Source organism: Capsicum annuum, chromosome 12 (assembly GCF_002878395.1).
Source record: "Capsicum annuum cultivar UCD-10X-F1 chromosome 12, UCD10Xv1.1, whole genome shotgun sequence".
In the NCBI taxonomy this organism is placed as follows: Eukaryota; Viridiplantae; Streptophyta; class Magnoliopsida; order Solanales; family Solanaceae; genus Capsicum; species Capsicum annuum.
Genome location: NC_061122.1, coordinates 82,106,501 through 82,133,554, shown reverse-complemented (window position 1 = coordinate 82,133,554; position 27,054 = coordinate 82,106,501). Strand labels below are relative to the sequence as shown.

At 31.1% G+C, this 27,054-nt stretch overlaps 1 protein-coding gene across 2 annotated transcripts; it reads right to left on the bottom strand.

The window, feature by feature from the left end:
* Positions 1-1,686: 1,686 nt before the first annotated feature.
* On the bottom strand, positions 1,687-20,504 carry LOC107849162. Of its 2 annotated transcripts, XM_016693802.2 has the most exons (7): positions 19,744-20,504; positions 19,533-19,619; positions 17,717-17,998; positions 16,000-16,170; positions 15,813-15,866; positions 2,357-2,503; positions 1,687-2,177 (listed from the first exon to the last, which is right to left on the bottom strand). In XM_016693802.2, the coding sequence occupies exons 1-7, from the start codon at positions 19,948-19,950 to the stop codon at positions 1,800-1,802; spliced, it is 1,326 nt and encodes a 441-aa protein (XP_016549288.2). In that variant the 5' UTR covers positions 19,951-20,504; the 3' UTR covers positions 1,687-1,799. The 2 variants fall into 2 exon arrangements, with proteins under 2 accessions (XP_016549288.2, XP_047257821.1); XM_047401865.1 differs by lacking the exon at positions 2,357-2,503 and having other exon boundaries at positions 19,744-20,485.
* Between the last annotated feature and the right edge of the window lie 6,550 nt (positions 20,505-27,054).

The following is a 27,054-nucleotide window of genomic DNA, read 5'->3' as shown; positions in this document are numbered from 1 at the left end:
ATATTATTTCAATACTCTTTAGTTGATAACTTTTACTACTTAAATATTAGTTTGGTGGTTTAAAATAGAAATCTTAATAAAATTCATAAAATGGTTCGAATTTATTTTCTAAGAAATATAGAATAAATATAGTTAAACTTAGTTCATTGTGGAATTTGACTCCAAATTTAAAAACCGAATTATATTTGCAGCAATCGCTTATTCTACTTAGGACAGATTTTGGTTAATTATGTTCTTGATTATTTGACATGATATATCTTGAGTAAGGATGACGATCTTCATCTTAAAGTTTTGATTCAAATAAACGTCCCATATATTTAAGTCAGATTAAGCTAGCAATGAGGATAATAGATGATATACTACTGTGCTTTTCTTGACTAGAATCCTAGTTTATGAAATTGGAAAAAATGACTCAATTTGATCATTTCCTGATGAAATCAGACAATTACTTTGACAATTCTGTTTCTGTATCTAATAAGAAGAAAAGACACGAGAATATCGACTCAGCTCTCCTTCAACATGCCTATTAGATAACGAGGTAATTTGGTAATTTCCTGATGTTTGATGGCTGCTGTAGCCGTGGCAATTCATTTACTCAAATTGGTGATCCCACCTACATTTCTCATGCTCCTGCAAGCTTTTGCTTACTATTGCAACTCATGATATTTTTGGATTGAAATAACATCTACATATTTAAAAGCTAGTAAACATACAGTAAGTTATGATAATTGATAAATTTAAAATATTTAAAAGATATATAAAAAATTATTATCATAAAAAAAAATTGATTAAGTCATAAAATTTTAAAAGTGATAAATAAATTGAGACAAAAGAAATATTATTTTCATTTATACTATTAGCAATGAAATTAATTATACTTTAAAAACAAGTCTACTATCTGATTTCATATTGTTGGGCTCATGCCTTTCACAGGCGTTTCCCAACTAGTTATATACTCCCCCCATCCCAAAATAATTAAATTGGTAGGGGCATAACACACCCCTTAAAAAAAATATTTATGACATAAATTGTTGGTTACTTTCCGCTATCATCATTTTAATTGTCCTTAAATTGCTCTCCTTGAAAATGTGAAGTACTTGACAACCTCATTAAATAAAAGGATAAAATTGAAAAAAAAAAAATCAACATGTCTCTTAAAAAATGAACAATTCATTTGTTTTGAACATTGAAAAATAGCTCAACAATTCATTTATTTTGAAGTTGAGGGAGTATAAAAGACCAACTGATCAAATGATCCTCTCTCCATTCATTTTCACTTGTTACATTTTGACTTAACATGTCAATTAAAAAAATAATTACTAATATAGATATTACCATAGTACACCTAATAATTAATGGTTATTATTATGTCTATAAACTAACTTAATAAATAATTAATGTTACGAATAAAATAGGAAAAAAATTATTTTTTTATATATTTTAAAAATGACAAGTAAAAATAAAAATTCAATTAAAAATGACAAGTAATTCTTATCTAAGCGATAATTACTATGAAAAACAAGTTGATATATATATATGATAAGATTCAAAAACATGATAACAAATTTTGTACTAGTAGCCACTATAACTCCAACTGATTATTTGCTATTTCCTTGGCTGTTTAATGCTATTTGTCTTATTTAATTAATACGTACTTATTTTTCTCTCGCAAAACATAGACACAAGAAAAAGAAAAACAATGTGAAATTAATTAGCATAAACAAAGTTGGAAATAGCACAAAAGATGTAAAATAATAAAAGAACAAATTGGTGATCGGAAGAGACATTGCCTCATAACATTAGTTGCAGCGTGGATTTCTGCCAGGGCCTCCATAATAGAAATGGGTACCCCATTCACTGCTATAAGCACTTTTGATATTATAGCAATCAGTGTTCTCAGCTAAGATTGATATGTCTTGGGCTGAGCTGAGACTATTATCAGAGTCCACAATTTCAAGATTTCTGAAATAGCTTGCTTTCCTAAACCCATCATCAGCAAAATGGCCTGAACCCATTTGAGTGGATGTATGTTCTCCGTTGGCCCGTGAATTTACTACCTCTCCTCCCCACTCCACCATCGTCGCTTGATCCGCTAAGTGCGTAAATAACTCTGCGGGCCAATAACCCACTAGTGTGTTATCACCAAACACCATCCACCAATTCCCTAGCTTTGGATCCTAAACATATATATACACAAAAACAATTAACACTTTTAGATTGTAAAAAATTATTATTGTAATTTGACCGGCTACAGTCGAGATTAGTATTCTATTTTCCAGATTACGTTTCTACCTAATTTATTTTTTGAGAGAATGATGGCTAAAATGCAAAAAGAAGCAGGGGGTTTAAAAGGGACCTTCCAAATGAGTATAGTGACATCATACTGACTTCCTTCGACGGAAGAAACAGGAGAAATGGCAGCACCAATGGCTATTCTGCTATTTGTTTGGACAAATCCTGCACATAGTAGGTTGTAGCATCCTGTTGCTTGGTAGGAATCACTCTGTTCTTTTAACAAAAAATTATAGTGTTATATAATATAGTTTTAAGTGTGTTTTTTCATAGAACGTAACACATAAAGTTCTAAGTTATCATCAAGAGCTTAATTAGAAGGATTTGTTATCTGCTGATTTCTTGACGCATCCACACGTTAATGACATTAACTGTAACACAACCATGTGCATTGAAAGAAAAGTAATTTGATCCATTGCGTTAATCTCTTTCACTAAGCACAATTCAAGGATAGTTGGACCGCATCCCCTGTACGTACTATGAAAACGGTAAGGGCTCTTTAAAAAAAAAGGTATAAGAAATATATAATTCCATAGTATTACATATGATCAATTGATTATATAAAATCCTCCATAAACGAATACGTCCTTCATTTCAAAATACGTATCACAATTGTTTTTTTTAATCAAACGACATAAATTTTAACCAGCATTGTAAGATTAATTTTTTCATTATATTGACTCTCAAAAAGCAAAACAACAAAACTACCGAAAATATAGGAAATGTATATAATTTCCCCACATAGTTTAAATCTCCTTTTGTTCATTTTAACATTTTCATGATGGATTTTGCATCTTACTTTTTAGGATGAGTTATATTCTTAAGCGATCATCTATATTAACTAGTGGCTTATCGCCTATATGGTAAGCACAGACTCAATATTTATATTTTTTTATTTTAATTTATATGACATATTTTGCTTTTTAATTTGTTCAAAAAAAATGTCACTTTTCTATTTTTTAGAAATAATTTGTTTTTATAATTTTATTTTATTTTTTATTGAAATATTTTATGATCACACAAAATTTAAGATTAATTTATACTACAAATTTTAAAAATAGCATATTATTTTTTTTACTCCGTGCTTAATTAAATGGTGTCATATAAATTGAAATGAAAAAAATAATTAAAAAATTAAAATCTAATTTTCTTGTTTGTATATTGTCTGCTTCATCTATTCGTACTGAATAAAAAATAAATTTTGATATTAAGATCTTAGCTCGTAACTATGTATTTAATATTTTGTTTGAATCCAATCATTTAAATCTTAACAAGTGTACTACCTCTCATATTCCCTTTTTTGACACGGATAAGACTATTGCAACGTACTTCATCTAACCATTTTTAATTTATTATTTTATATCTATTTTATCCTTATTATTAAATATAATTTATTATTAATACTTAAATGACTAATAATAACTTCTTAGAAGTGATATAGTGAATATTACTATAAAAAGTACTTGTGAAAAAAAAAATTAAGTGGATCCCGTATAAAACGTTAAGTTAATTTAAAACATCAAAAGTTAATTTATTACTTTATCTTTATTTTACTTTTTTTGATTAAATATTATTAATTTTTAATATTTAGATGGCTTATAATAATTAATTAGAGATGATTTAATAAAATTACGATTGAAGCAGTTAAAGTAGACATGTTATAAATGACTATTTTACTTTTTTAATTAAATATTATTAATTTTATAATATATAAATAATTTATAATAATTAATTAAAAATAATATAATAAAATTACGATTAAAGTTGACGAATCAAACATGTGGATGATGACCTTTCTTCTACGGTTTCATTGTGACTTATAATACAGGAGAAAAAACAAACTTATTTTGAAATAGAGTATTAGTCAAATCATGATATGGTTGATGCTACTTCCTTCTCACTTTCCACTTGTGTTCATTGTTGCTGTCATCATTAATTAATCAACAACTTTGTGAGGAAAAGGTATTAAATATTTAGCATGCATTGCGCCAGGAAAGATGGTTCAGATTTTTATGAATGGGGCCTTTCGATGTAGTTAATGTTATTTCACACCAAAGTTCACCATGCTTTTACATTTGCTTCATCCGTTAACTTTTGTTTGTTCATATATTAAGAATGAATTTTTATTTTTATTTTATCCACTAAATCTTTAGCATACTAAGGATAAAAAGATTTCAAACTATTTCCATGAATCATGACTATAAACAATTTTCATGACTTATGACTATAAACCAATTAATATGAGTATTATGGTTAAATGCACACTTTATTAATTATTTATTAAGAAAAAAATAATGTAAACAAGTAAAAGTGAATTGAAAAACTGTTAATTTGTTAATCTATTTATTTGTGTAATAAATAACATAACAAAATAGGGAAGTTGTAGTCGAGTAAAAGAAGGCGGATAAAAAAGGATATATGGAAAAGAAAAAATGTTTCCTCTTCATTTTCATCCGTCTTTTTTCTTGGACCACTTACCATTTACACCAGTCTAGCTGTGGGAATTGAGTAGTCATGGATGAAGTGCTCTTTAAATGCAGGCTTAACATGTATTTGACATGATATATCATGCGCGTCTAAGCCTTCTCCTAGCGTGTAAAAACTGAATCGATCGATAAATCGAACTGATAAAATGTTATTGGATTATCGGTATTGGGTTATTGGATTAACGATTTTTTATTGGTTTTATAAAAAAATTTATTGGGTAAACGATTCGGTTTCGATTTTAGCTTATTGAGTTATCGATTAAACCGATAACCCAATAAGAATACACTAAGTTATTGTTTTATCCCTATTTATGTTATATATATAAATCTCTCTCTAGATAGATCGATAGATAGACAGGTAGACAAATAGACAGACAGAGAGAGATAGACAGATAGATATATATGTGTATATATATATATATATATATATATATATATATATATATATATATATATATATTATACGCACAACTTATTCATAATTCAGTGATTCACAAAGTATTAACCTATTAAGGGCAACAAAGGCACAATATAAAGTTCGGCTATTATTGTATTGAAAAGCTTGAGGCATTTATAGCTTCCAACAATTCGAATTTTTTTTTCTAACTAACATTCAGTTCAAGTTTGAAAATTCTTGTAAACTAAAATGCATTGCGTAGAATTTTGGAGGTAACTAAAATTTCGTTTTTTTATGTTAGTTGTTATTATTTCTATTTTATAAATATTTTCTTATTGGTTAAACCAAAAATCGAACCGTTAAGGACCAAAAATCGATAAACCAACACCGATAAGAAAATATCTTATTAGTTGGTTATGAATTTTACATATTTAAAAATCGAAAACCGATAAACTGACCAATAACACATAAAACTGAACTGAACCGACCGATACACACCCTTATTTCCGCCTCCTCTTTTTCACTTTGTTACTATTCTAGTGCTCTTTAAGTTTTATTTTTATGCCATTGAATTCAGCCCCTTTAATATTTGCTCATTCTTTTGATATCCCCTCTGTTGGGTCATGGGCCTTTTTCCCTTCCTACGTAGATAAAGTGAAGTTCAATTTGAACCAATCCACTTTTGCCCTTAGGCCCATTACTATGGGGCATATATATTGATCTTTTTAGGTCTTATTCACCATCACAAAAAGAGAGTTTTCAGCAGCCATAGAGAGAAAAACAAAGTTGATTTTTGCACCTAAATTTCAGCCACAGCTGTCAACTTTAAATTGCGATTCCCGCTTCATTTCTTGTCGGATTGAGCTAATTTTTGGACTGATTGTTCCTCTCATCTCAATATTTGATTAAGAACTGACAGAGCTTGATTGGGTGGCCTGTAGCTCCTGTTATTCATTCCCGAACAGTAGCTGCATTTTTTATGCTTTCACTCCTTTATTTCTCTAGTGTTTAGTATTGTGGTTTATGTATTATTTCTTGTTGTTTGACACTTTTTTGGTGGTCATTTTGGAGGACAATATTGTAACTCTTTGGTGATTATAGTGGAAGTTTTGGTCCCATAGTTTTTCACTCTTCACACTGAAGGATTTTCCACGTAAATATTGTGTCTCGTGTGATTGCCTTTATTCTTGTCTTGTTTTATTTGGTTGAGTTATTTGTTGTATATAACTCTATTTTTCTTGGATTTATTTGTCTCCTCTTGGTTCAAGTTGAAACGGAAAGTTTAGTCTTGGGTATTTTCCGCTGCTACCCTGTCGGGCTCTTTGATTGTGTGTCCGTCTTTCCTAACAAGTGGTAGAAGAGAGTTGGTTGTTGTTGATTGTCGATTTGAATGATGAAGGCAAATATGAGCAAGATAGTGTGTTTGAATGGTAGTAACTATCATACTTGGAAAGGCAAGATGAAAGATCTTCAATTTGTCAAGAAAATGCATCTACCTATGTTTGCATCTACTAAATCTGAATCCATGACAGATGAGGATTGGGAATTTGAGCACTTACAGATTTGTGGCTATATCAGACAATGGGTTGAAGATAATGTTAGAAATCATATTCTGAATGAGACATATGCTAGAAGTTTGTGGAACAAGCTCAAGACACTTTATGTTTCAAAAACTGGCAATAACAAGTTGTTCCTGCTTAAGCAATTGATGAATATCAGGTATAAAGAGGACAGTCCTATTTCTGATCATATAAATGATTTTCAGGGTGTCCTTGATCAACTGTCCGGAATGGGTGTAAAGTTCGATTCAAGAACTTTGGCTTCTTAATACTCTACCTAACTCTTGGAAAAATATTCGAGTTTCTTTGACTAATTCTGATCCCGGTGGTATTGTAACTATGGAATATGTTAAGAGTAGTGTCTTGAATGAAGAGATGAGAAGAAGATCTCAGGCCTCATCTTCTTCATCTTCACACTTTGATTTTTTGATTACTAAAGAGAGGGGGAGAAACAAGTCCAGAGATTCAAATGACAGAGATAAAAGTAGAAGCAAGTCAAGGTCCAAATTCAAGAATGTTACATGTGACTATTGCAACAAAAAGGGGCGTATCATAAAATATTATTACAAGCATAAGAGAGATATAAGACGGTAAAGAAAGAAAGAAATAATGAAAATTGTGTTGCTGTTGTTTCTAATAATGATCTTCTTGTTGCTTGTGGTGAGAATGCCATTAATCTTGTTCGTGATGAGTCTAGCTGGTTTGTGGATTATAGTGCTACTTCTCATGTTACGCCAAAGAAGGAATTATTTTCTTCTTATACTCCAGGTAATTTTGGGATATTGAAAATGGGCAATAATGATGAAGTTAAAGTACTTGGCATTGACACTGTTTGTTTGAAAAGTAACAATATTTCCAAACTAGTTCTCAATAATATCAAGCATGCTCAAGATGTTCTCCTGAATTTGATTTCTATAGGAAGTCTTGATGATGATGGTTATGTTAATACCCTTGGTGTTGGCCAGTGGAAGCTTACTAGAGGTTCGATAATTGTGGCTCGAGGTGACAAGTTGTCTAACTTGTACGTATTTCAAGGCTCTACTTCTAGAGGCTTGATAAACTTGGTGGAGAATGATACTTCATCAGAGTTGTAGCATAGAAGGTTGAGTCATATGAGTGAGAAGGGAATTGATAGTTTGGCTACGAAAAATTTGCTATCTAGAATAAAACAAGCAAAGTTGAAAAAGTGTGTTCATTGCTTAGCCGGTAAACAGAAAAGAGTTTCTTTTTAGAGTCATCCGCCTTCAAGAAATCTCAATTTGCTGGAGTTGGTGCATTTTGATTTGTGCGGTCCTTTGAAAGTAAGGTATCATGGTGGTGCACTTTACTTTGTGACTTTTATTGATGATCATTCTCGCAAACTTTGGGTATTTTCTTTGAAGTCCAAGGATCAAGTACTTAATGTGTTCAAGAATTTTCAGGCCTTGGTTGAAAGACAGACAGGGAAGAAATTGAAATGCATCCATTCAGATAATGGTGGTGAGTATATTGGTCCTTTTGATAGATATTGCAGAGAGCAGGGTATTCGCATCAGAAAAATCTTTCAAAGACTCCTCAGTTGAATGTCTTAGCAGGGAGGATGAACAGAACACTAGTTGAAAGGGTTAGATGTATGCTTTCAGATGCTAAGCTGCCAGATTTCTTTTGGGCAGAAGCATTTAATACGGCTGTTTATATTATCAATTTATCTTCTACTGTTGCTTTGAATGGTGATGTCCCTGATAGAGTTTGGTCTGGTAAGAATGTTTCTTATGATCATCTTAGAGTCTTTGGGTGTAAATCTTCTATTCATGTTCCTAAGGATGAAAGGTCAAAGTTGGATGTTAAAACTAGATAGTGTATCTTCATTGGTTATGGTCAAGATGGATTTGGCTATCGTTTCTATGATCCAGTTGAGAAGAAACTTGGTAGAAACCTCGATGTTGTGTTCTTTGAAGACCAAACAATTGAATATTTTGACAAAGCTGAGAAGGTTGATTCTTAGAGTAGTGAGAGCCTAGTTGATGTTGATCCAGTTACTTTGACTACTGCTCCTAAAGAAAATCTTTATGATGATGAAAATTAAGTTGATAATGAAGATGATGATCATGTTCAGAATGACCAGCAAGAAGTTGTTGATGCTCCGGTGCAAGTTGATATGGTTGATCAGCAACCAATTGTTGATATTCCAGAGAGTTCTCTAAGACGATCTACAAGAGAGAGAATACCTTCATCTAGTTATTCTCCCAGTGAGTATGTACTCTTAACTGACGGAAGAGAACCTGAGAGTCTTGATGAGGCCATAGAAAGTGAAGAAAAAGAAAAGTGGTTTGATGCTATAGAATATGAAACTAAATCTTTGCAAGATAATCATACCTTTGATTTGGTTAAGCTGGCTAAAGACAGAAAAGCTTATAAAAATAGGTGGGTTTTTCGGGTGAAGCATGAAGATGGTAATCCAATTCCACGGTACAAAACTAGATTGGTTTTGAAGGGATTTAACCAGAAAAAGGGAGTTGATTTTGATGAGATATTTTATCCAATTGTAAAGATGTCATCCATTCGTGTGGTTCTAGGCTTAGCTACAAGTCTAGATTTAGAGGTTGAGCAAATAGATGTTAAAACTGTTTTTCTCCATGGTGACTTAGAAGAAGAAATTTATATGGAGCAACTGGAAGGTTTTAAACTCAAGGGAAAAGAGAATTATGTTTGCAAATTGAAGAAGAGCTTGTATGGTTTGAAACAAGCTCCTAGGCATTGGTACAGGAAGTTTGGTTTCTTTATGAGTCAGCAGGGCTCCAAGAAGACTACTTTCGACCATTGTGTTTTTGTGCAAAAATTCTCTGATGGTGACTTTATTATTGTGTTGCTTTATGTTGATGACATGCTTGTTGTTGGTCATAATGCTTGCAGGATTCAAAAGTTGAAGCAAGAGTTGAGTAAGTCTTTTTCTATGAAAGACTTAGGACCAGTAAAGCAGATTCTTGGCATGCATATTGCCCGTGATAGAAAGGCCAAGAAGTTGTGGTTATCACAAGAGAAGTATATTTAGAAAGTGCTTCGAAAGCTTAATATGGACAAGGCTAAGGTTGTCAGTACACCTTTATCTATGCACTTCAAGTTGAGCACGAAGCAGTGTCCTTCCAGTGATGATGAGAAGGAAGATATGAAGAAAGTTCCTTATGCTTCAGCTGTTGGTAGTTTGATGTATGCAATGGTTTGCATAAAATCGGATATTGATCATGCTGTTGGTGTTGTTAGTCGTTTTCTTTCTAATCCGGGAAGAGAACATTGGAATGTTGTGAAGTGGATTATGAGATATTTTTGTGGCACTTCTAGTCTGAGTTTGTGTTTTGGTACAGAGAAGCCTATTATTTGTGGTTATACTGATTCAGATATGGCCGTGATATTGATACTCAAAAGTCTACTTCAGGATATTTGGTTACTTTTGCAAGGGGAGTTGTGTCTTGGCAATCTAGGTTGCAAAAATGTGTAGCTCTATCTACTACAGAAGCTGAGTTTATTGCTGCCGTTGAAGCTTGTAAAGAATTGCTTTAGATGAAGAGATTCTTGGGGGAACTTGGTTGTGCTCAAGAGAGGTATGTACTTCATTGCGACAGTCAAAGGCCATACATCTTGGCAAGAATTCTATATTTCATGGTCGGTGTAAACACATTGATGTGAGATACCATTGGATTCGGGATGTGTTGGATTCTAAGTTGCTTGAACTTGAGAAGATTCATACGGATGATAATGGTTCCTACATGATGACTAAAGCTTTGCCAAGAGGGAAGTTTGAAGATTGTTGCATGATTGTCGGGATGGCGGTCTCCTCCACATAGTCGGGAGGGGGAGAATTGTTAGGTCATGGGCCTTTGTCCCTTCCTATGTAGATAAAATGAAGCTCAATTTGGACCAACCCACTTTTGCCCATAGGCCCATTACTATGGGGAATATATATTGATCTTTTTAGGTCTTATTCACCATCACAAAAAGAGAGTTTTCAGCAGCCAAAGAGAGAAAAATAAAGATGATTTTCGCACTTAAATTTCAATCACAGCTGTCAACTTCAAATTACGATTCCCGCTTCGTTTCTTGTCCAATTGAGCTGATTTTTGAACTGCTTGTTCCTCTCATACCAATATTTGACTAGGAACTAAAGGAGCTTAATTTGGCGGCCTGTAGCTCCTGTTCTTCATATTTTTTGTGCTTTTACTCCTTTATTTCTCTAGTGTTTGGTGTTGTGGTTTATGTATTGTTGCTTGTTGTTTGGCACTTGTTTGGTGGCCATTTTGGAGGACAATATTGTAACTCTTTGTTGTTCATGGTGTTGGTGGAGGAAGAAAAAGGGAGGGGAGGAGGATTAGAGGGTGAGGGGCAACATTAGTTCGTCGACCGACAACAAATGCAGTATTAATTCGAAACAGGAAAGATGAAATTGGAGGTAGATTTTTTTGATATTATTAATGGATATGTGGTGTATTAATTGTTGTTCTAATTATTTTGTGAACGAGAAGAAAGGAAAAAAAAATGGCGAGAGAGAGAGGGGGGGGAGATGGCGGTGTCTGTGGCTGTGGGTTTGGGAGGTGGAGATGGTTGTGATGGTGGTGTCAATGATTTTGGGTTTTGGGAGGCGGAGGAAGATGAGATATATGGATTTTATTTTAAAAAATAATTTTTAAATTTATTTTTATGTTTTTTATTTAATATTGTTGCTTAATAATTTTTTTCAAAATAATTAATAAAGATAATTATTATATGACATTAATTTATATGACGTTAATATGATATGTCATTTATTTTCGAGCGAATACTCAATTACACATATAATAGGAGAAGTTTAACATCTTGTGTTTTGATGATTAAAAATTTACATGACAAAAGAGCTAACTAAAAATATCCACTTTATAATCTTAAATTAGTACAAAGGTTGAATAGACCATTTTGACTTAATATAATATAGTGTCATGCCCCCTCAACCAAGAATATCCCACTCTTCCCCATTTAAAACTAATAAGGTAATTTGAAATCATTACATAGCCTTACTAAAAAAAAAAGGAAATGATCTCTACAGACCATTTAAAAATTAAATAAAATAAAATAATTTTTTACATCTCTTAAATATAAAATAAAATCTTTTAATTTTATTTATAAAAGTAAAATATTTTTGTAAAAACATTAAAAATGACTATATAAAAACTACAAAATTAAATATTCCTCAATAAACTGAGATAGGACAAGAAAATAAATAAGTTAACATAAATAAATGAATCTAGCTATGAAGTTTGTGCCCCAAGCCAAAGCAATGCATTTATTTAATAGAGGTCATTTCCACAACAATTACAATCGTATTAATATCGTTCTAATTTTCCAATTTGATGTAGCATTATTAAGGTCCATTGGAAAAATTTCTACTTAGGAGTATATTGTCCTGAAACACTATACTACCTCATTAACGTGAAGTAAAATTTGTATTTAGTTTATTTTTTTTAGACTTTATTTGTGAAATTACATTAAATATATTATTTTTATATATACTATTTTTCTTTGATCCATAAGGATTGTGATGGTGTGATAAGTATTCGTTCATCCTTAATTAGATGTCTCGAGTTTGAATTCCCTGAATACGAAATCACCTTTATTAGGGAGTGTTTTACTTCAAATGTAGAACTTGCATGCACAAATTGAAATTTAGTTGGAGTTGAAATTGAATATTGAGAAACAAAACAAAAAGAGGGGGGATCTACCAACTAAGTAAACCAACACTGCAACTATTCACATGATTTAGAGTGGTGGGAAACGGGGAATAACACTTTTTACATATAGAATGATATAGTATGTATGTATTTAACAATAGAAGGCAAAACATATTATTGGACAGTAAAATTCTCGCGGTCAAAAAATAAATAATTCGAGACAAGAAAAATATATTGCAATAATCAATTTATTAATTTCAATGCGAGTGTTACAATCTGTAAGAATCCTCTGATTCGTCTTTTCAAATATAAATTCAAGGGCTTAAAGCTTGATCTTGAATTTAAACTTGATTTGTTGATTTGACAGACTTGATCTTGACTTGTGCTTGGATTCAAGGGCTTTTGAGCTTATTCTTGAATATTGCGGTCTTGATCTTGAATCTTGATGAATTTGATTTGAATGCTTGAGCTTTTTAGAGAAAGTGTGGTGTTTAATCCACGAGCTTTCTCTTGCTACTTGTTAGAGTTCTGACCCCTATTTATAGTTGTAGGAAAGGAAGAGTCAAGATGAATATGAACTTCCTTTGACCAATCAGATTTAAGTGATGTGACACCTTTTTATGGATCTGCTGCATCATTTTGATATGTGACATGGTCCTATTGGCTCCTTCACTTGACTTGGCATGGCACGTCATTTGACATGTGGAGCTTATTTGGGCCTCTAGAATATGAAAATATCTTGGGCTTATTAAAGTGGACTCATTATTAGTAGCCCAAATCAATGGGCTAGCCCAATAAAAATTGGACTTTAATTAAACCCATGTATGTTTGGACTTAAATAATTAATCCAATTATATTAATCCGCAATATTTATTTGGGACTAATATATTTTAAATTTAATATAATCTGAATTTTGTACGGATTTAAATTTAAATGTGAGTACGGGTAGCTTGCTCTTCAAAGGATTTAGGCTTAATGCCTTGCAAAATGTAGAGAAGTTCCCAGTGCATTCCTTGGACGCACATAACTATTGCAGAAACTTCACTGAGCCTATCTTTGCAGTTTAGGCTAGCATTTCTCCATCGATTGATGAAGTCAATGACTGGTTCATCCTTTCAATGACTGGTTCATCCTTTCTTTGCCGAGTATTCGTGAGCTCTACCATGCGCACTGTACACCTTGTGCTATAAAAGCGATTTAGGAACTCGTGCTCCAACTGCTCCCAACTATCCATAGAGTTAGCCTCAAGGTTCGTGTACCAATCAAAGACGTTTCTCTTTAGGGAACGAACAAACTGTTTGACAACATAGTCACCGTGAGTTTCAGCATTATTACATGTCTCAACAAAGTGGGTGACATACTGTTTTGGGTTCCCTTTGCCCTTAAATTATTGAAATTTGGGGGGTTGATAGCCAGCAGACATTTTGAGGCTATCTATCCTCGCAGTGTAGGGCTTGGCATACATAAGGGAAGACTTAGAGACAACATCATACTTGTCTTTGAGGGTCCCTTCAATGAATTCCTTCAATTGCTCAATCGGGATGATCCCCTCAGAAGAAACTCGTACCTCTTTAGTCGATGGTATTTGCTTCACAAGATGTTCTGTCTTGTGATCCTCTGGAGCTTTTCCATGTGCATGACTAGACTCTCCGTCTATCAGGTCTTCCATCCTATCTACTATTTTATCAATTCGAGCATCTGGATTCTGAACATACTTGGTCAGGCCTTCAATTGCCTTAGCCAGATTCGCAAGCTGCTCCTCCATAGACGAGGCATCAATCACCATTGCTTGCATAATCACTAAAGATATTGGAGAATAGCATGGATTATCGTATAAGTTGGTTTTTGAAGTACTCAACTTATGCGGTGTAGTCAGAGATGATAAGTTGGTTGAACGATCATCGCTCTTTGCGCTTGAGTATTTGGAACCAAAATTCTCAAGTAGAGCTAGAGTCTTCTTAAGTGATTCTGCCATACAGCTTTCTCCTTCCGAAACACTTGGATTGGACTCTGTTTCTCTTGGGGTTGAAGATTCAAAAACTGGAGTTGGTGTGGACAACACTAGATGTGTTTGTTGTCCTAGCAAGCCTGCCTTGCTCCTCGTGACAGCTCCTAAGCTTTCGAAAGTAACACCAAGGATGTTCTCTACTTCAGCAGAGAACTTTGAGTCAGCAGCCTTGGAAGCAGTTGATTGAGGGTTGACCTTCTTGAAAGTCATTTCAGTGTTGTTGAACTTTGCCACTGAAAAGGTTGAGATGAGGGGTAGAGATTGTCCCACTGGGCGTGCCAGAATTTGTTGGATAATAAAATTCTCGCGACCGAAAAATAAATAATTTGAGACAAGAAAAATATATTGCAACAATCAATTTATTGATTTCAATGCGAGTATTACAATCTCTATGAATCCTCTGATTCGCCTTTTCAAATATAAATTCAAGGGCTTAAAGCTTAATCTTGAATTTAAACTTGATTTGTTGATTTGAGAGACTTGATCTTGACTTATGCATGAATTCAAGGGCTTTTGAGCTTGTTCTTGAATATTGCGGTCTTGATCTTGAATCTTGATGAACTTAATTTGAATGCTTGAGCTTTTTAGAGAAATTGTGGCGTTTGATCCATGGGCTTTCTCTTGCTACTTGTTAGAGCTTAGGGGTTCTTTTCTGAATTATGAGACCCCTATTTATAGTTGTAAGAAATGAAGAGTCATGATGAATATGAACTTCCTTTGACTGATCAGATTTAAGTGATGTGATGCCTTTTTATGGGCATGCTGCATCATTGTGACATGTGGAATGGTCCTATTGGCTTCTTCACTTGACTTGACATGCCATGTCATTTGACACGTGGAGCTTATTTGGGTCTCTAGAATATGACAATATCTTGAGCTTATTAAAGTGGGTTCATCATTTGTAGCCCAAATCAATGGGCTAGCCCAATAAAAATTGGACTTTAATTAAACACATGTATGTTTGGACTTAAATAATTAATCCAATTATATTAACTAAAAATTACACAAATACACAACTTATGCTTTCAAAAATTTAACTCCCTAAACATATTACAAAAATTCCAACATATACACAGAATGCTATGTATACGTCGGCTATGTTATGTATATTAATAGGGATAGAGGGTAAAGTAATTAAAAAAGTGGGAGAGAGTGTAATTACTTTCAAAAGGATTGGTATTTATGTTATTTATGCTTATATTAATCCGCAGTATTTATTTGGGACTAATATATTTTAAATTTAATATAATCCAAATTTTGTACAGATTTAAATTTGATAAAATTGGAGCGCCCACACATATATTACAATAAATTATAAAATCCATGATAGGAATTTAATTTTGTCATTAAAAATAAGAATAAAGGGGTAAAGGAAGGAAGGGAGAGAAAGCTCACCGTCCAATATGTAAATAATCTAGGTCTGCTGTCACCATACAGCTCCGGACTAACCTGACTAGTAGAAAAGAATCAAAGCTTTAGTAATTCAAATATATTTCTCAATGAATAACAAATACTCCACTTACTAATAAGATTAAATAGAATTTATTGTTAGTATTTTGTGGATGTGTAATGTTTACTGTACCTGCCAGCCAGCTTCAATGCTGTTAAGATCAGAGCCGTCAAAAGATCCAGACAGAACCCAAATCTGAGAGAGACTGAACTCATTCACCACTTCTATTGATGGCTCCCACACGTTTATGGTTGCTTTTGCGCCATATATCTCTTCCGACCCTCCCGTGTATGCTATTGCGTGCTACACCATACAAATTATTTTTAAATTTTCCTTAATTACAATAGTAGTAGTCTTGTTAATTAGTAACATAAAACTTTAATGAAAATATACATTTTAGACAGCACACTTTAAACAAGTAGACTTTGAGTAAGACAAGATCAAGTAGGGGGCCATTCATGATTATTTGTAAATTATACGCATGCATCTATAATTATAATTGCTACTCCATCCGTTTAAAAAAGAATGACCTACTTTGACTTGGTACAAAATTTAAGAAAATAAAGAAGACTTTTGAATCTTATGTCCTTAAATTAAAGTTGTATCAAATGTACCAAAATATCCTTTAATCTTGTGGTCCTAAATATAACATGTGTAAAGTTGAAATTAAAGTATTGTCAAAAAAGAAAAGGTTCATTCTTTTATTAACAGATTAAAAAGAAAAATAGTTCATTCCTTTTGAAAGGGAGGAAGTAATATATATGGAATACAAGAAAGAAAGTGGAACTTGGATAATTAATTTGTAGAGAAACAGCTAGCATATTAGGAAATGATGCTAAGATTGTCATCCCACATGCCAAAACTGTTGACGAGTAAAAAAGTCCCTATGGAAACGAATACGTAGTAATAAATGCAACAGATGTATTACTTGTTTAAACACTGATAATGGTTTATTAATTACTTTATTTAAATTGATACTCATATTTTAATTTCACCAAGTTGGGATTGGGACATTTACACCTTACAACTACCAGAGTAATGACCATGAGGGCATTCATTAATGAATTATCTACCAAGGTAAAGTAGTACATTGTTCTTTATTGTAAGGCGGCTTCTATAATTCCATCTTCTTCAAATTACTAGCTACTTAAGTACTATAACAAATCCCTAATATATTAAGTTCGTTGTGGGTTTCTTTATCTCAAGCAATTCTTTTCCTGTACGAACCTAACTAGCATATTTTGATTTACAGCTCTAGAGACTGGCATTTTGTAATATGTATGTAAATTTAATTTGGGTAGTTACATTGTAATTAACAGTATAATGTTATTTATTTTTAATCATCAAAACAAACTAAATTCCATCAAGCTAAATGTATAATCAAGAGTAATCAACCTTCATACATTTTAAAGTTTTTCATTAAAATGTAACACTTACTAGTATTGTTTGTTTTTCTATTGAAATTTAAATATTAATTTCTCAAGTTTTTTTTTTTAAAAAAAAAAAAACAAACTTCATTGACCGTATGAGTCACACACTAGAGTATCTTTTCCAAATCATTTGACATCAAAATTTAAAATAAAACAAGTTGACTAATTAAAATATTAAGCTGTAGAATATCTAAATTTTCAAACACTAATTAATCTCTAAGAGAAAAATAATCGATTCTCAACCCTACTTTCATATTTTAAAAATAAGATCACATCTAAATAGCCCAGACTAGTTTTATTTATCACTGAGACAGATAAAAAATGACCCACGCACCCCCACCTCCATAGATAGAAAACAAAAAGTGAAAAAAAATGTGAAGATAAGATTTGAAAAAATAGTGAAGATACGTAGTATATACCTCATGGCCATTGCCACTAACAACATCAGGAGCATCAAAACGGCGAGCGAGAGGTAATCCATGGCGTTTTTTCTTGCCGAAATCATACAAAGACTTTGCTCTGAGCACATCATGCACCTCACTCCGCCGTATCGGAACGGTACCTTTAGGGCAGCGCTGCCCATTTTGGTGCCACAGTTGCCAATCTACTGCACTTTTGCTATTGTTACTTACGACGTGTCGACTCATGATGGTGTCTGTTTTCACCGACTTTTTCAGCTTTGGAATCTCTGGTGGAACTTTCTGTACTTACATTGCAATGATTTAAAGTTAAAAATCTTAATGATGATTTAATAACTTGTTGCTTCTGAGTAAAAGAAAAGAAAAGAAAAACTAAAGTGAAAGTAAGGGTGGTTGGTAGTTGAAAGGCTTATTATTGCACCACATTTTTTTCCAGCTATCTTATTGTTTACTTAATTTTTTTTCAATAAAAAGGAAGCTTTCATACAGTTTGATTTTATTCTTTGAAGGATAACGCTAAAGGCCCAGGGATCGGGTTTATAGGCTCATTATAAATGTTATTTTTAATTATATGATCTTTTTAAGTAGAATGCTGATAAATGAATCGTTTTTATAAGATTATTTTCTTCTATTAACATTGTAATGGCTTGCAAAAGATCATTTCCTCCTAAAACTCTTGCAACAATATATGAAACCTACCTCAATATAATGTTATTCACTACAAATGAGCAACAACAACAACAAACTCAATATATTCCTACATAATGGGGTCTGGAGAGGATAGAGTGTACGCAGTTCATACCACTAGCTCAAAAGAGATAGAGAGGTTGTTTCCGATAGACTCCCGACTCAAGATAAGAGGTAGTATACAAAAGCATGCAAGGCATAGAACAGGATAAAATAACACAGGTACTACATCCACAAAAAAAAATTACAATGTCAAACCAAGGACACCAAAATCCACTTAATTACTGACTACGACTCATCCACACCCTTAGCCCTCTATCCTAATGTTTTTCCTCCATACCTTCCTATCCAGGGTCATGTCCTCAGTCAACTGCAACAGCTCCATGTCACATCTAATCACTTCTCTTCAGTATTTCTTCAGTCTATCCCTACTCCGCTTGAAACCATCCATGGTCAACCTCTCACAACTATGAACTGGGGCATCCGTGCCCCTTCTCATCACATGATCAAACCATCCCAACCTCATTTCCCGCATTTTATCCTCCACTGACACCACTCTTACCTCCTTTCGAATAATTTCGTTCCTAACCCTGTCAGCCCTCGTGAATCCACACATCCAGCGAAACATCCTCATTTCCACCACCTTCAACTTTTGAATATGAAACTTCTTAACCGGTCAACACTCCGCTCCATACAACATAACAGGTCGGACTGCAACTCTATAAAATTCGCCTTTCAGCTTGGGGCACCTTCTTATCGCATAAAATTCCAAAAGCAAACCTCCATTTCATCCAACCTGCCCCAATACTGTGAGAGACATCCTCATCTATCTCTCCATTTTCCTAAATCATAGACCCAAAATACTTAAAACTATCCCTCTTACAAACCGCCTGAGAATCTAACTTCACTACCACCTTCTCCTCTTGCCTCAAGTCACTACAAATGAGCAACAAATTTCACAAAGGAGGAGGAATAAGGGGTTGCACTGTTTAACTTATTAGGCACACATTGCATTCCATAAAGAAGGGAGGAGATAGGAGTTGCACTTTTAATTTATTAGGTTTAGGTACTATCATCAGCACAAAAAGCCAAAAAGAAAAAAAAAGGAAGAAAGAAAAGGAAGTAATACCTGAATCTTGTGATTCTTGAGAAGAGGATGATCCATAGCTGGTTGTTTTTTTTTATGAACACAATCTATAATATCTCCATCTGGGCTCTGAATAAATTTTTTATTTTTTAATTTTTGAAAAAAAATACAATCAAACGATATGACTATAATGTCCCTTGAGAAATGCACCATGAACACACAAAAAAAAAAAGAAAAAGTGGATATGTATCACCTGAATGGTCAAGACAGGAGGCTTGTTAATTTTCTCCAAGTGCCTTTGAATCCTTTCAAGTCTCAAATTGCTGACTTGTCTATACTTTGTATAGTTCAACAAATTATATGCTTGGGACGATGTCGTTTGTGACATGAGAAGAAAGAAGAAAGAAAAAAGCAAGAGTAGATAATTTTTTCTCTTCCTGATTCTAACAACACTGCCCATATTTCATTCAGTGCCAAGAAGAAACAACTTTGAGTGGGAAAAAAGGAAAGAGAAAAAAAGAAACTACACCACCATTAGTAGAAAAACAACTCCTTGTCTTAATAGAAGAGAAAATGACCTCTACTGAAACATCTACAAAGTAAATGCAGAGGGAAGAGAGGTGGTTGAAGGAAAATTTATGAACAATTCTGCAGAGAGACAGCCCTAAATGAGGCTCATGATGATTGAGAACATGCAGTATATAAATGGACAGTCAAAAGAGATAAACATTGTTTTTTACAATGATGAAAAAGTTTCGTAGTTAATATGGGGTAGAAGAATAATACTAAATCATACAAACCTATCCGTCTTCTCAACAATCCCCACTCCCACGCACCTTTTATTGCACCTTGCTTAATCTCCTTTCAATATTTCTATCTGCCTCTGCCTACCATACAATCTTCACCATTAATACTCCCTTCTTTCTTTTCTTCTTCCCCTTTTCTTATTTCTTTCTTCCGTAAAAAGGACTATATATACTTCTTTCATCCATCTTTACTTGTCCTTGTTAACGTTTGACTTGACACACCATAAGAAATACTCCCCTATGTACTTCTTTGCTTGTCGTGATATTAAAAATAGTTGTCCAACTTTATTTGTTCCAGAGATAAATTTTCCATTTTGCACCTATTTTACTTGTCTTGTATATAATTGGAGCGATATAGTAAAATTATTTAATTACCTCCCTCCAACAATACTTGTTCATTATTGACTTGACACACATATTAATATAAAAAATAATAAATAATTAAAGTGATCATCATTTGAATATAATAAATTTAATGCTTTAAAAAATGCATTGAATAATGAATATATTTGATAACAACGTTCAAATGGACAAGAGGGGTAAATTATTCATTGATTTTTGGACAAATGTTGTTGATAACATGGATAAATATCATTGAAAAATATTTATTATTTCTTAAGAGTGTGTCAAATCAAACGTGGACAAATAATAATAAATGAAAGAAGCAATAAATTAAAAGTATAATTTTATTATATTACTCTTATGAATTATAAGTTGTTAGAATGTAGGAAGATGAATAAAATTTAAGATGTGTTTGGTACGATGGAAAATGTTTTTCATGGAAAATGTTTTCCTAGAAAATATTTTCATAGAAAATAAGCTGGTGTTTTACTTATTTTCTTATATTTGGTTGCTGAGTAGAAAATATTTTTCAAAAAATATTTTATGGTGTTTGGTTGGTGAATAAAAAATATATTTTTTTCTACCCAAATTTTAAATTTACATGAGCGTATGGCCCTCTAATTAAAAACATAATATATTTTCTAAAACATAATATTTAACTACACATTTTTAATCATTCGGTCTGTTTGTATGAGATGTGACACTAACAATTTTACATTCATCTGATCAAATTTAGAAATAAAATAAATTTATAATTACGTATTTTTTATTTTTTTATTTATTAAAAAGTAACTTCTTAATACGATTTATGAAACAAAAAGTCAAAAAAAGTGAGTTAGGTGATACTTGATTTGACAAAATGAAATAATAATTTTTTTTTAATTTTTTTGGTAAAAAACGTAATAAAAAGTTATAATTATAAATTGTAATAAAAAGTTTTAATTTATAAAAAATAAAAAAGTTATAAAGTTTTAATTTATAATTTTTTTTATAAAAACCCAGTGCGCTATCACATCACTTTTTTATGTCAAATCATGTAAACGTAATAAATTATTACGTTTTACAGAAAAATTTGTAATACGTAATAAATTATTATGTTTTATAAAAAAGTTTTGTAAACGTAATAAATTATTACTACGTTTTACTAAAACTTTTTTACTGTACACTTCCGCTATCAAGCTGTTAAAAAGGGGTATAAAACGTAATAAATTATTACGTTTATCCTATTTTGATAACTTATTAAATATGTAACTTATTTTGATCACTTTATTCATATTTTGGTTTATTTTGGTTCCAAGTTCTCATAAGTCACATCTCAATATTTTCTAAAAAATGACTTCCCCTGACCCATGAGGGAAGTTATTTTCTTTCAAATGGTGGAAAATGAGGAAAAATAGAAAATATTTTCAAAAAACACTTTCCATCATACCAAACGCACCCTTAATAATAATGGTAAAATAAAACAAATAATAAATTTAAAATTGGACGGAGAGAGTAATATACAGGTAATATATCCTATTGTTCGCTTTTCTCATTTCTTAATTTTCAATATAACTACTTATATCTTTCGAGCATAAAAAAATAAACATACTTAATTCGTTTTAAAATAATCAGTCTATTTTTTAAAAATATTTATTTTAATTTAGTTGTTCATTTATAAAATCAAAAGCAGACTCAAATTTTATATTCTTAAAACATAATTAATAAGACTAAATTTTATAAAATAAATTTTTAATAAATATTTTATTAAGGAAATTTTCAAGTCAACAAAAAACAACTATTTTTTGAAATGGAAAAGTATTTCCATTTAGTGCTTGCATCGAACTACATTGATGTACCATGACTGAGCTGCTAATATATAGTATTAATGAATTTATGTTATAGTTTAACTAACAATAGTAAAGTTAATTACTATGCATATGAGAAACAAAATTGATTTCCCATTCCATGTTTGGTAAATATCCCCTCAGTTAATTTAGATTATGCATTGTAGGGTACATTCTAGGTGGAGCTCTAAATAAGATTTTCTCCATATTCAGGCTCGAACTCAAAATTTTTGATTAAAGATATATGAAAAAATTAATATATTATTTTTGAAGTTTTACTTGTAATTTTCTTTTGAAAATTCTATTAGATCTTCAAATTAATCTGCAGAAATCATGTTGACTGTCACATTAAAAGAATAATTTTTGGTGCGAAGAATACTTGTATGAAAACAATATTGTCAACTTATATATGTACATATATAAACAAACTAGATATCGATCGCCCGTACTAACACGGGCTCAATATATATTATTTTTTTACCTTAATTTATGCAACCTAAATAGAATTTACATAATCAATCGTTAAAATAATTTAAATTCTTAATTATTGTAATTTATAATACTCTTTCTTCTATTTCAATTTAAGTAATACTGAGATAATTTCGATAGTTAGTCAAATATTTTGTATCTTTTAATTTTTTTAAGTTGCTAATTATGCGATTTATAATTTTTCAATAAGATATGAATGCTCTTCTCATCCCAATTTATGTTGCATTGTTAAAATTTTGACCTTCAATCAATTTTTTTTATATATATACTCCTAATTAATTATTATGGTCATTTAAGCATTAAAAAATTAATAATATTTTATAAAAAAAGCAATATAAACAAAACAGAATCAACAAAATATTGACAAAACACGTCTCGATATGCGAAAAAACAACAAATTCAAAACGATACAGTTGGGTTATTTGAAAAAACATAAATAACAAGGGAACTATCAGTATCGATAAGTTGCTTTTATATCACACATATCTCTAAATCATAAAACCACATATATACAATACTATCTAATTACAAAAGTTATGTAATAATGAATTATGTTTATCCTCGCAAAAGTAAAATCTTATTAGGTATTTTTCTTTCATTTCTTTTTCTTTGGTAAGAAATTATTTATTTAAAATTTCTTTTACTAAATTAACTTTATTAAGTATACTTTAAAATTAAAATATGATTATTAGTATCAGCAATAAAAAAATTTCTTAATTTACTAAATAAACAAGTAAAAAAAATTATTTTTAATATAAAATCTAAATAAAGAATAAAATTTATTTACTTTTATTAAGTATATTAATCATGATAAACTATTATGAATTATTATCTCATTAATTTGCTTAAATATATTAGGTTTAAGCAATTTATATAGATCTAAAAATAATAATAAACCAAACAAATTTGAAAAATAGAAATGAAAATAGATGAAAGATTATATGGAAAATAAATTAACTTTATTAAGTATACTTTCAAATTTAAATTTGGTTATTAGTATTTCATAAAAATAGCACTTATCAAACAAAAGTAAGAAATTTTCTTAATTTACTGAAATAAACAATAAAAAAAAATGAATAAAATTTGAATAAAGAACAAAACTTATTTACTTAAATATATTTTATTTAAACAATTGTATATAGATCTAATTAATAGCACCAATCAAATTTGGGAAATAGGCAAGGGGCACGTACTGTACACCATTTGTGGCAAACTAAAAAGTTATGGTCCCACCATATTTTTCGATGGAAACTTGTGCATGGTATGTGTGTAATTAAATAAAAAAAAATGGGTATTTTTTAAAGCTTTTGACAAAGTCCAAACAATAAAAAGTAAAAGATAAATTTTTCTAAGCAAGATAATTTTGCAAAAGGGCTTTAATCCCCTCAAATTAATTTTTAATGCCACTAAACTGCTATGTTGAAGTGACTCTTCTAATATATAGAATATTGGCCTAAGTCATCGACAGACACTCAAATTTATTTTGAAAATTCACTTAAATCCCTCAATTAAATCTTGTACCTATCAGACACAAAATATTGATTTGACAAGGAGAGTGTGCGCATGAATAGAGTCTCAATTTTTTTTTTAAATCACATTTCTAACTTATTTAATACATTTATAATAATAACAAATTTTAATTTTAATAAAAAAAATAAGCAAAAGCAGTCCCCCTTCCTCCAGCCTCTCCTTCGTCCCCCTCCCCCCCCCCCTCCAAGCCCCCAGCCCCAACCACCTTCTTCTTCGGGTGTGTTTGGTATGACGGAAAATATTTTCTTGGAAAATGTTTTCCTGGAAAATACGTTAGTTTTTCACTTATTTTCTCATATTTGGTTGGTGACTGAAAAATATTTTATGGTATTTGGTTGGTGAGTAGAGACTATTTTTTAGAAAAATATTTTCTAGTATTTGATTGGTGAGTGAAAAAATATTTTTTTAGAAAATACTATTAACTGTTAACTAGTATATCAGTACTTCTAGCAACTCAACAATTTGTAAGAACTAATTTAAACATAACAAATAATATCAATATCGAATACTAAAATATTACAATCACTAAATTTAAGCAACTACTAATTAGCAAATATAGAGACATTTTTCAATATTTTGTCAGGACAATCTCAAGATACTATAATCAATAGAAATATAACGGAACGATAAGCTTATTCAACCTCGTGAAACAAGTTACATCGATGACAAAATAAAATATGCAATTAGCAAAACTAACATAGGTAAGTCTTCCTCTATGCATATGAAAATAACAATACATTCAACGAACATTGAAAATGAAAAAAATTCGGGCTTTAATATTTTTAATTTCAAGCAGTAAAAAATTGAAGCAAAACACAATGAAAGATATTTTCGAGAAATATAAATTTTTGAGAAATATGAATTTTTTGAGTCATGTGAATATGAGTGTTGTTGGGATGAGGAAAAAGGGTTGAGATAGGGTCATAAGTCACATTTGTCATTTTCTGGAAAATGACTTCCCTTGGCCCTAAGGAAAGTCATTTTTCCTCAAATTGAGGAAAATGAGCTGTTGTGGAAAATATTTTCTAAACATTTTATTGCAACCAAACAAGAGAAAATAGGAAAATATTTTTGAGAAAACATTTTCCATCATACCAAACACACCATTCATCTCTATTTTTTTTATTTTTTAATTCTTAACAATATTGCTAATACACCTCCGTATGACTTAGAGTACTACTCCTTAATGCGACATTTTCTACTTTTTTTCTGCTCACAAAGAATCCAACAAACCACTTGTTCTTTGTTCAACAATTTTCAATTACAAAAATAAAGAGAAAAGCAGTGGAAGCCGCATCTTCCAATTTCTTAATTCAACTTTAACTTTCTTTTCAAAAATCAATTTCTTAGTTGAAAAATTTAATTTGTTTGGTCTGCTCAATCAAACGAAAGAGTAGCAAAAGCTGAAATTCCAAAGCCAACACCGTTGGAGGTGGAAGCTTGAAGAATTTCTATGACGATTTTCGACTATAACTATTACTTTTAAGCTAATGGCAACTTTCTTTTTTCTTTCATTAATTCATAACTTGGCCGTCAACCTCGATTAATTCACAACTTTCTTAGTTGTACTTCGATTAAAAAAGAAAGGCAAAGATGAAGAAGGAAGGGGGGGGGGGGGCAGGGATGGGTGTCTTTTTTTTTTTTCTAAAAAAAAAGTTATAACTCCTTTTTAATTATAATTTAATTAGTCATAATTTTTTTTTAAATTTTTGAATTTAATGCCATGCGTCACCTTTTAATTGGTCATTTTTGTCACGTCAGGTGAGTGTATTACACACACTCTATGCTTGTTGCTGATTAGGCAAAAAAAGTCTGATTGGATTAAAATTCAGATGGGTTAGGGATCTGATAGGTATAGACTTTAGTTAAGGGGTTTAAGTGAATTTTCGAAATAAATTTGAAAGCTTGTCGATCACTTAGGCCTATAGAATATGGAATTGAAAGTGCTCGGATGATGTTATTATTGATGTACAAACGCTATTAGTAAATTGGTTAATCTGTAATTTATTTGCTGTCTATACTCTGCCAATTAAGCTGGTGGTGGTTAGATATAAATTCACTTTTGAATATTAATATAATATTAAAAAATGAATATCTTTGTGTTTTTGCTCTTTATTTAAACTTTTCTTTACCTAAATTCAAGTTACAGTGAGTAAATCTTTAATCTTTATCTTTTATCTTTAAATCTTTAATTTATATCTATATGTATAATTTATAATATATTAAAAGTGTGAATACCCTTAGAAAAATTATTTAAATTTTTTGTCCTTCATTAACTAACCTCCTTTAAACAAAACTGTCTTTTTGCTATTTTATTCAATTTCTTTTAATTATTTATATTATATTAACTAGACTCCTAAAATATATAGAAGAAAAATCAATTAATACTTTTCTTTGTAGTGATTAATTAGAAAAATACTCCTAAAATAGGACTCTATTAAGGAAATACTTCTATAAATATTGAGATACACGTCAAACTAGAGAAGAAATCGGTTTACTTATTGGGAAAATATGATTGATGTTAATCTAATTTGATTTGGTTGCATGTCTAGATATTGAAAGAAAGAGTCT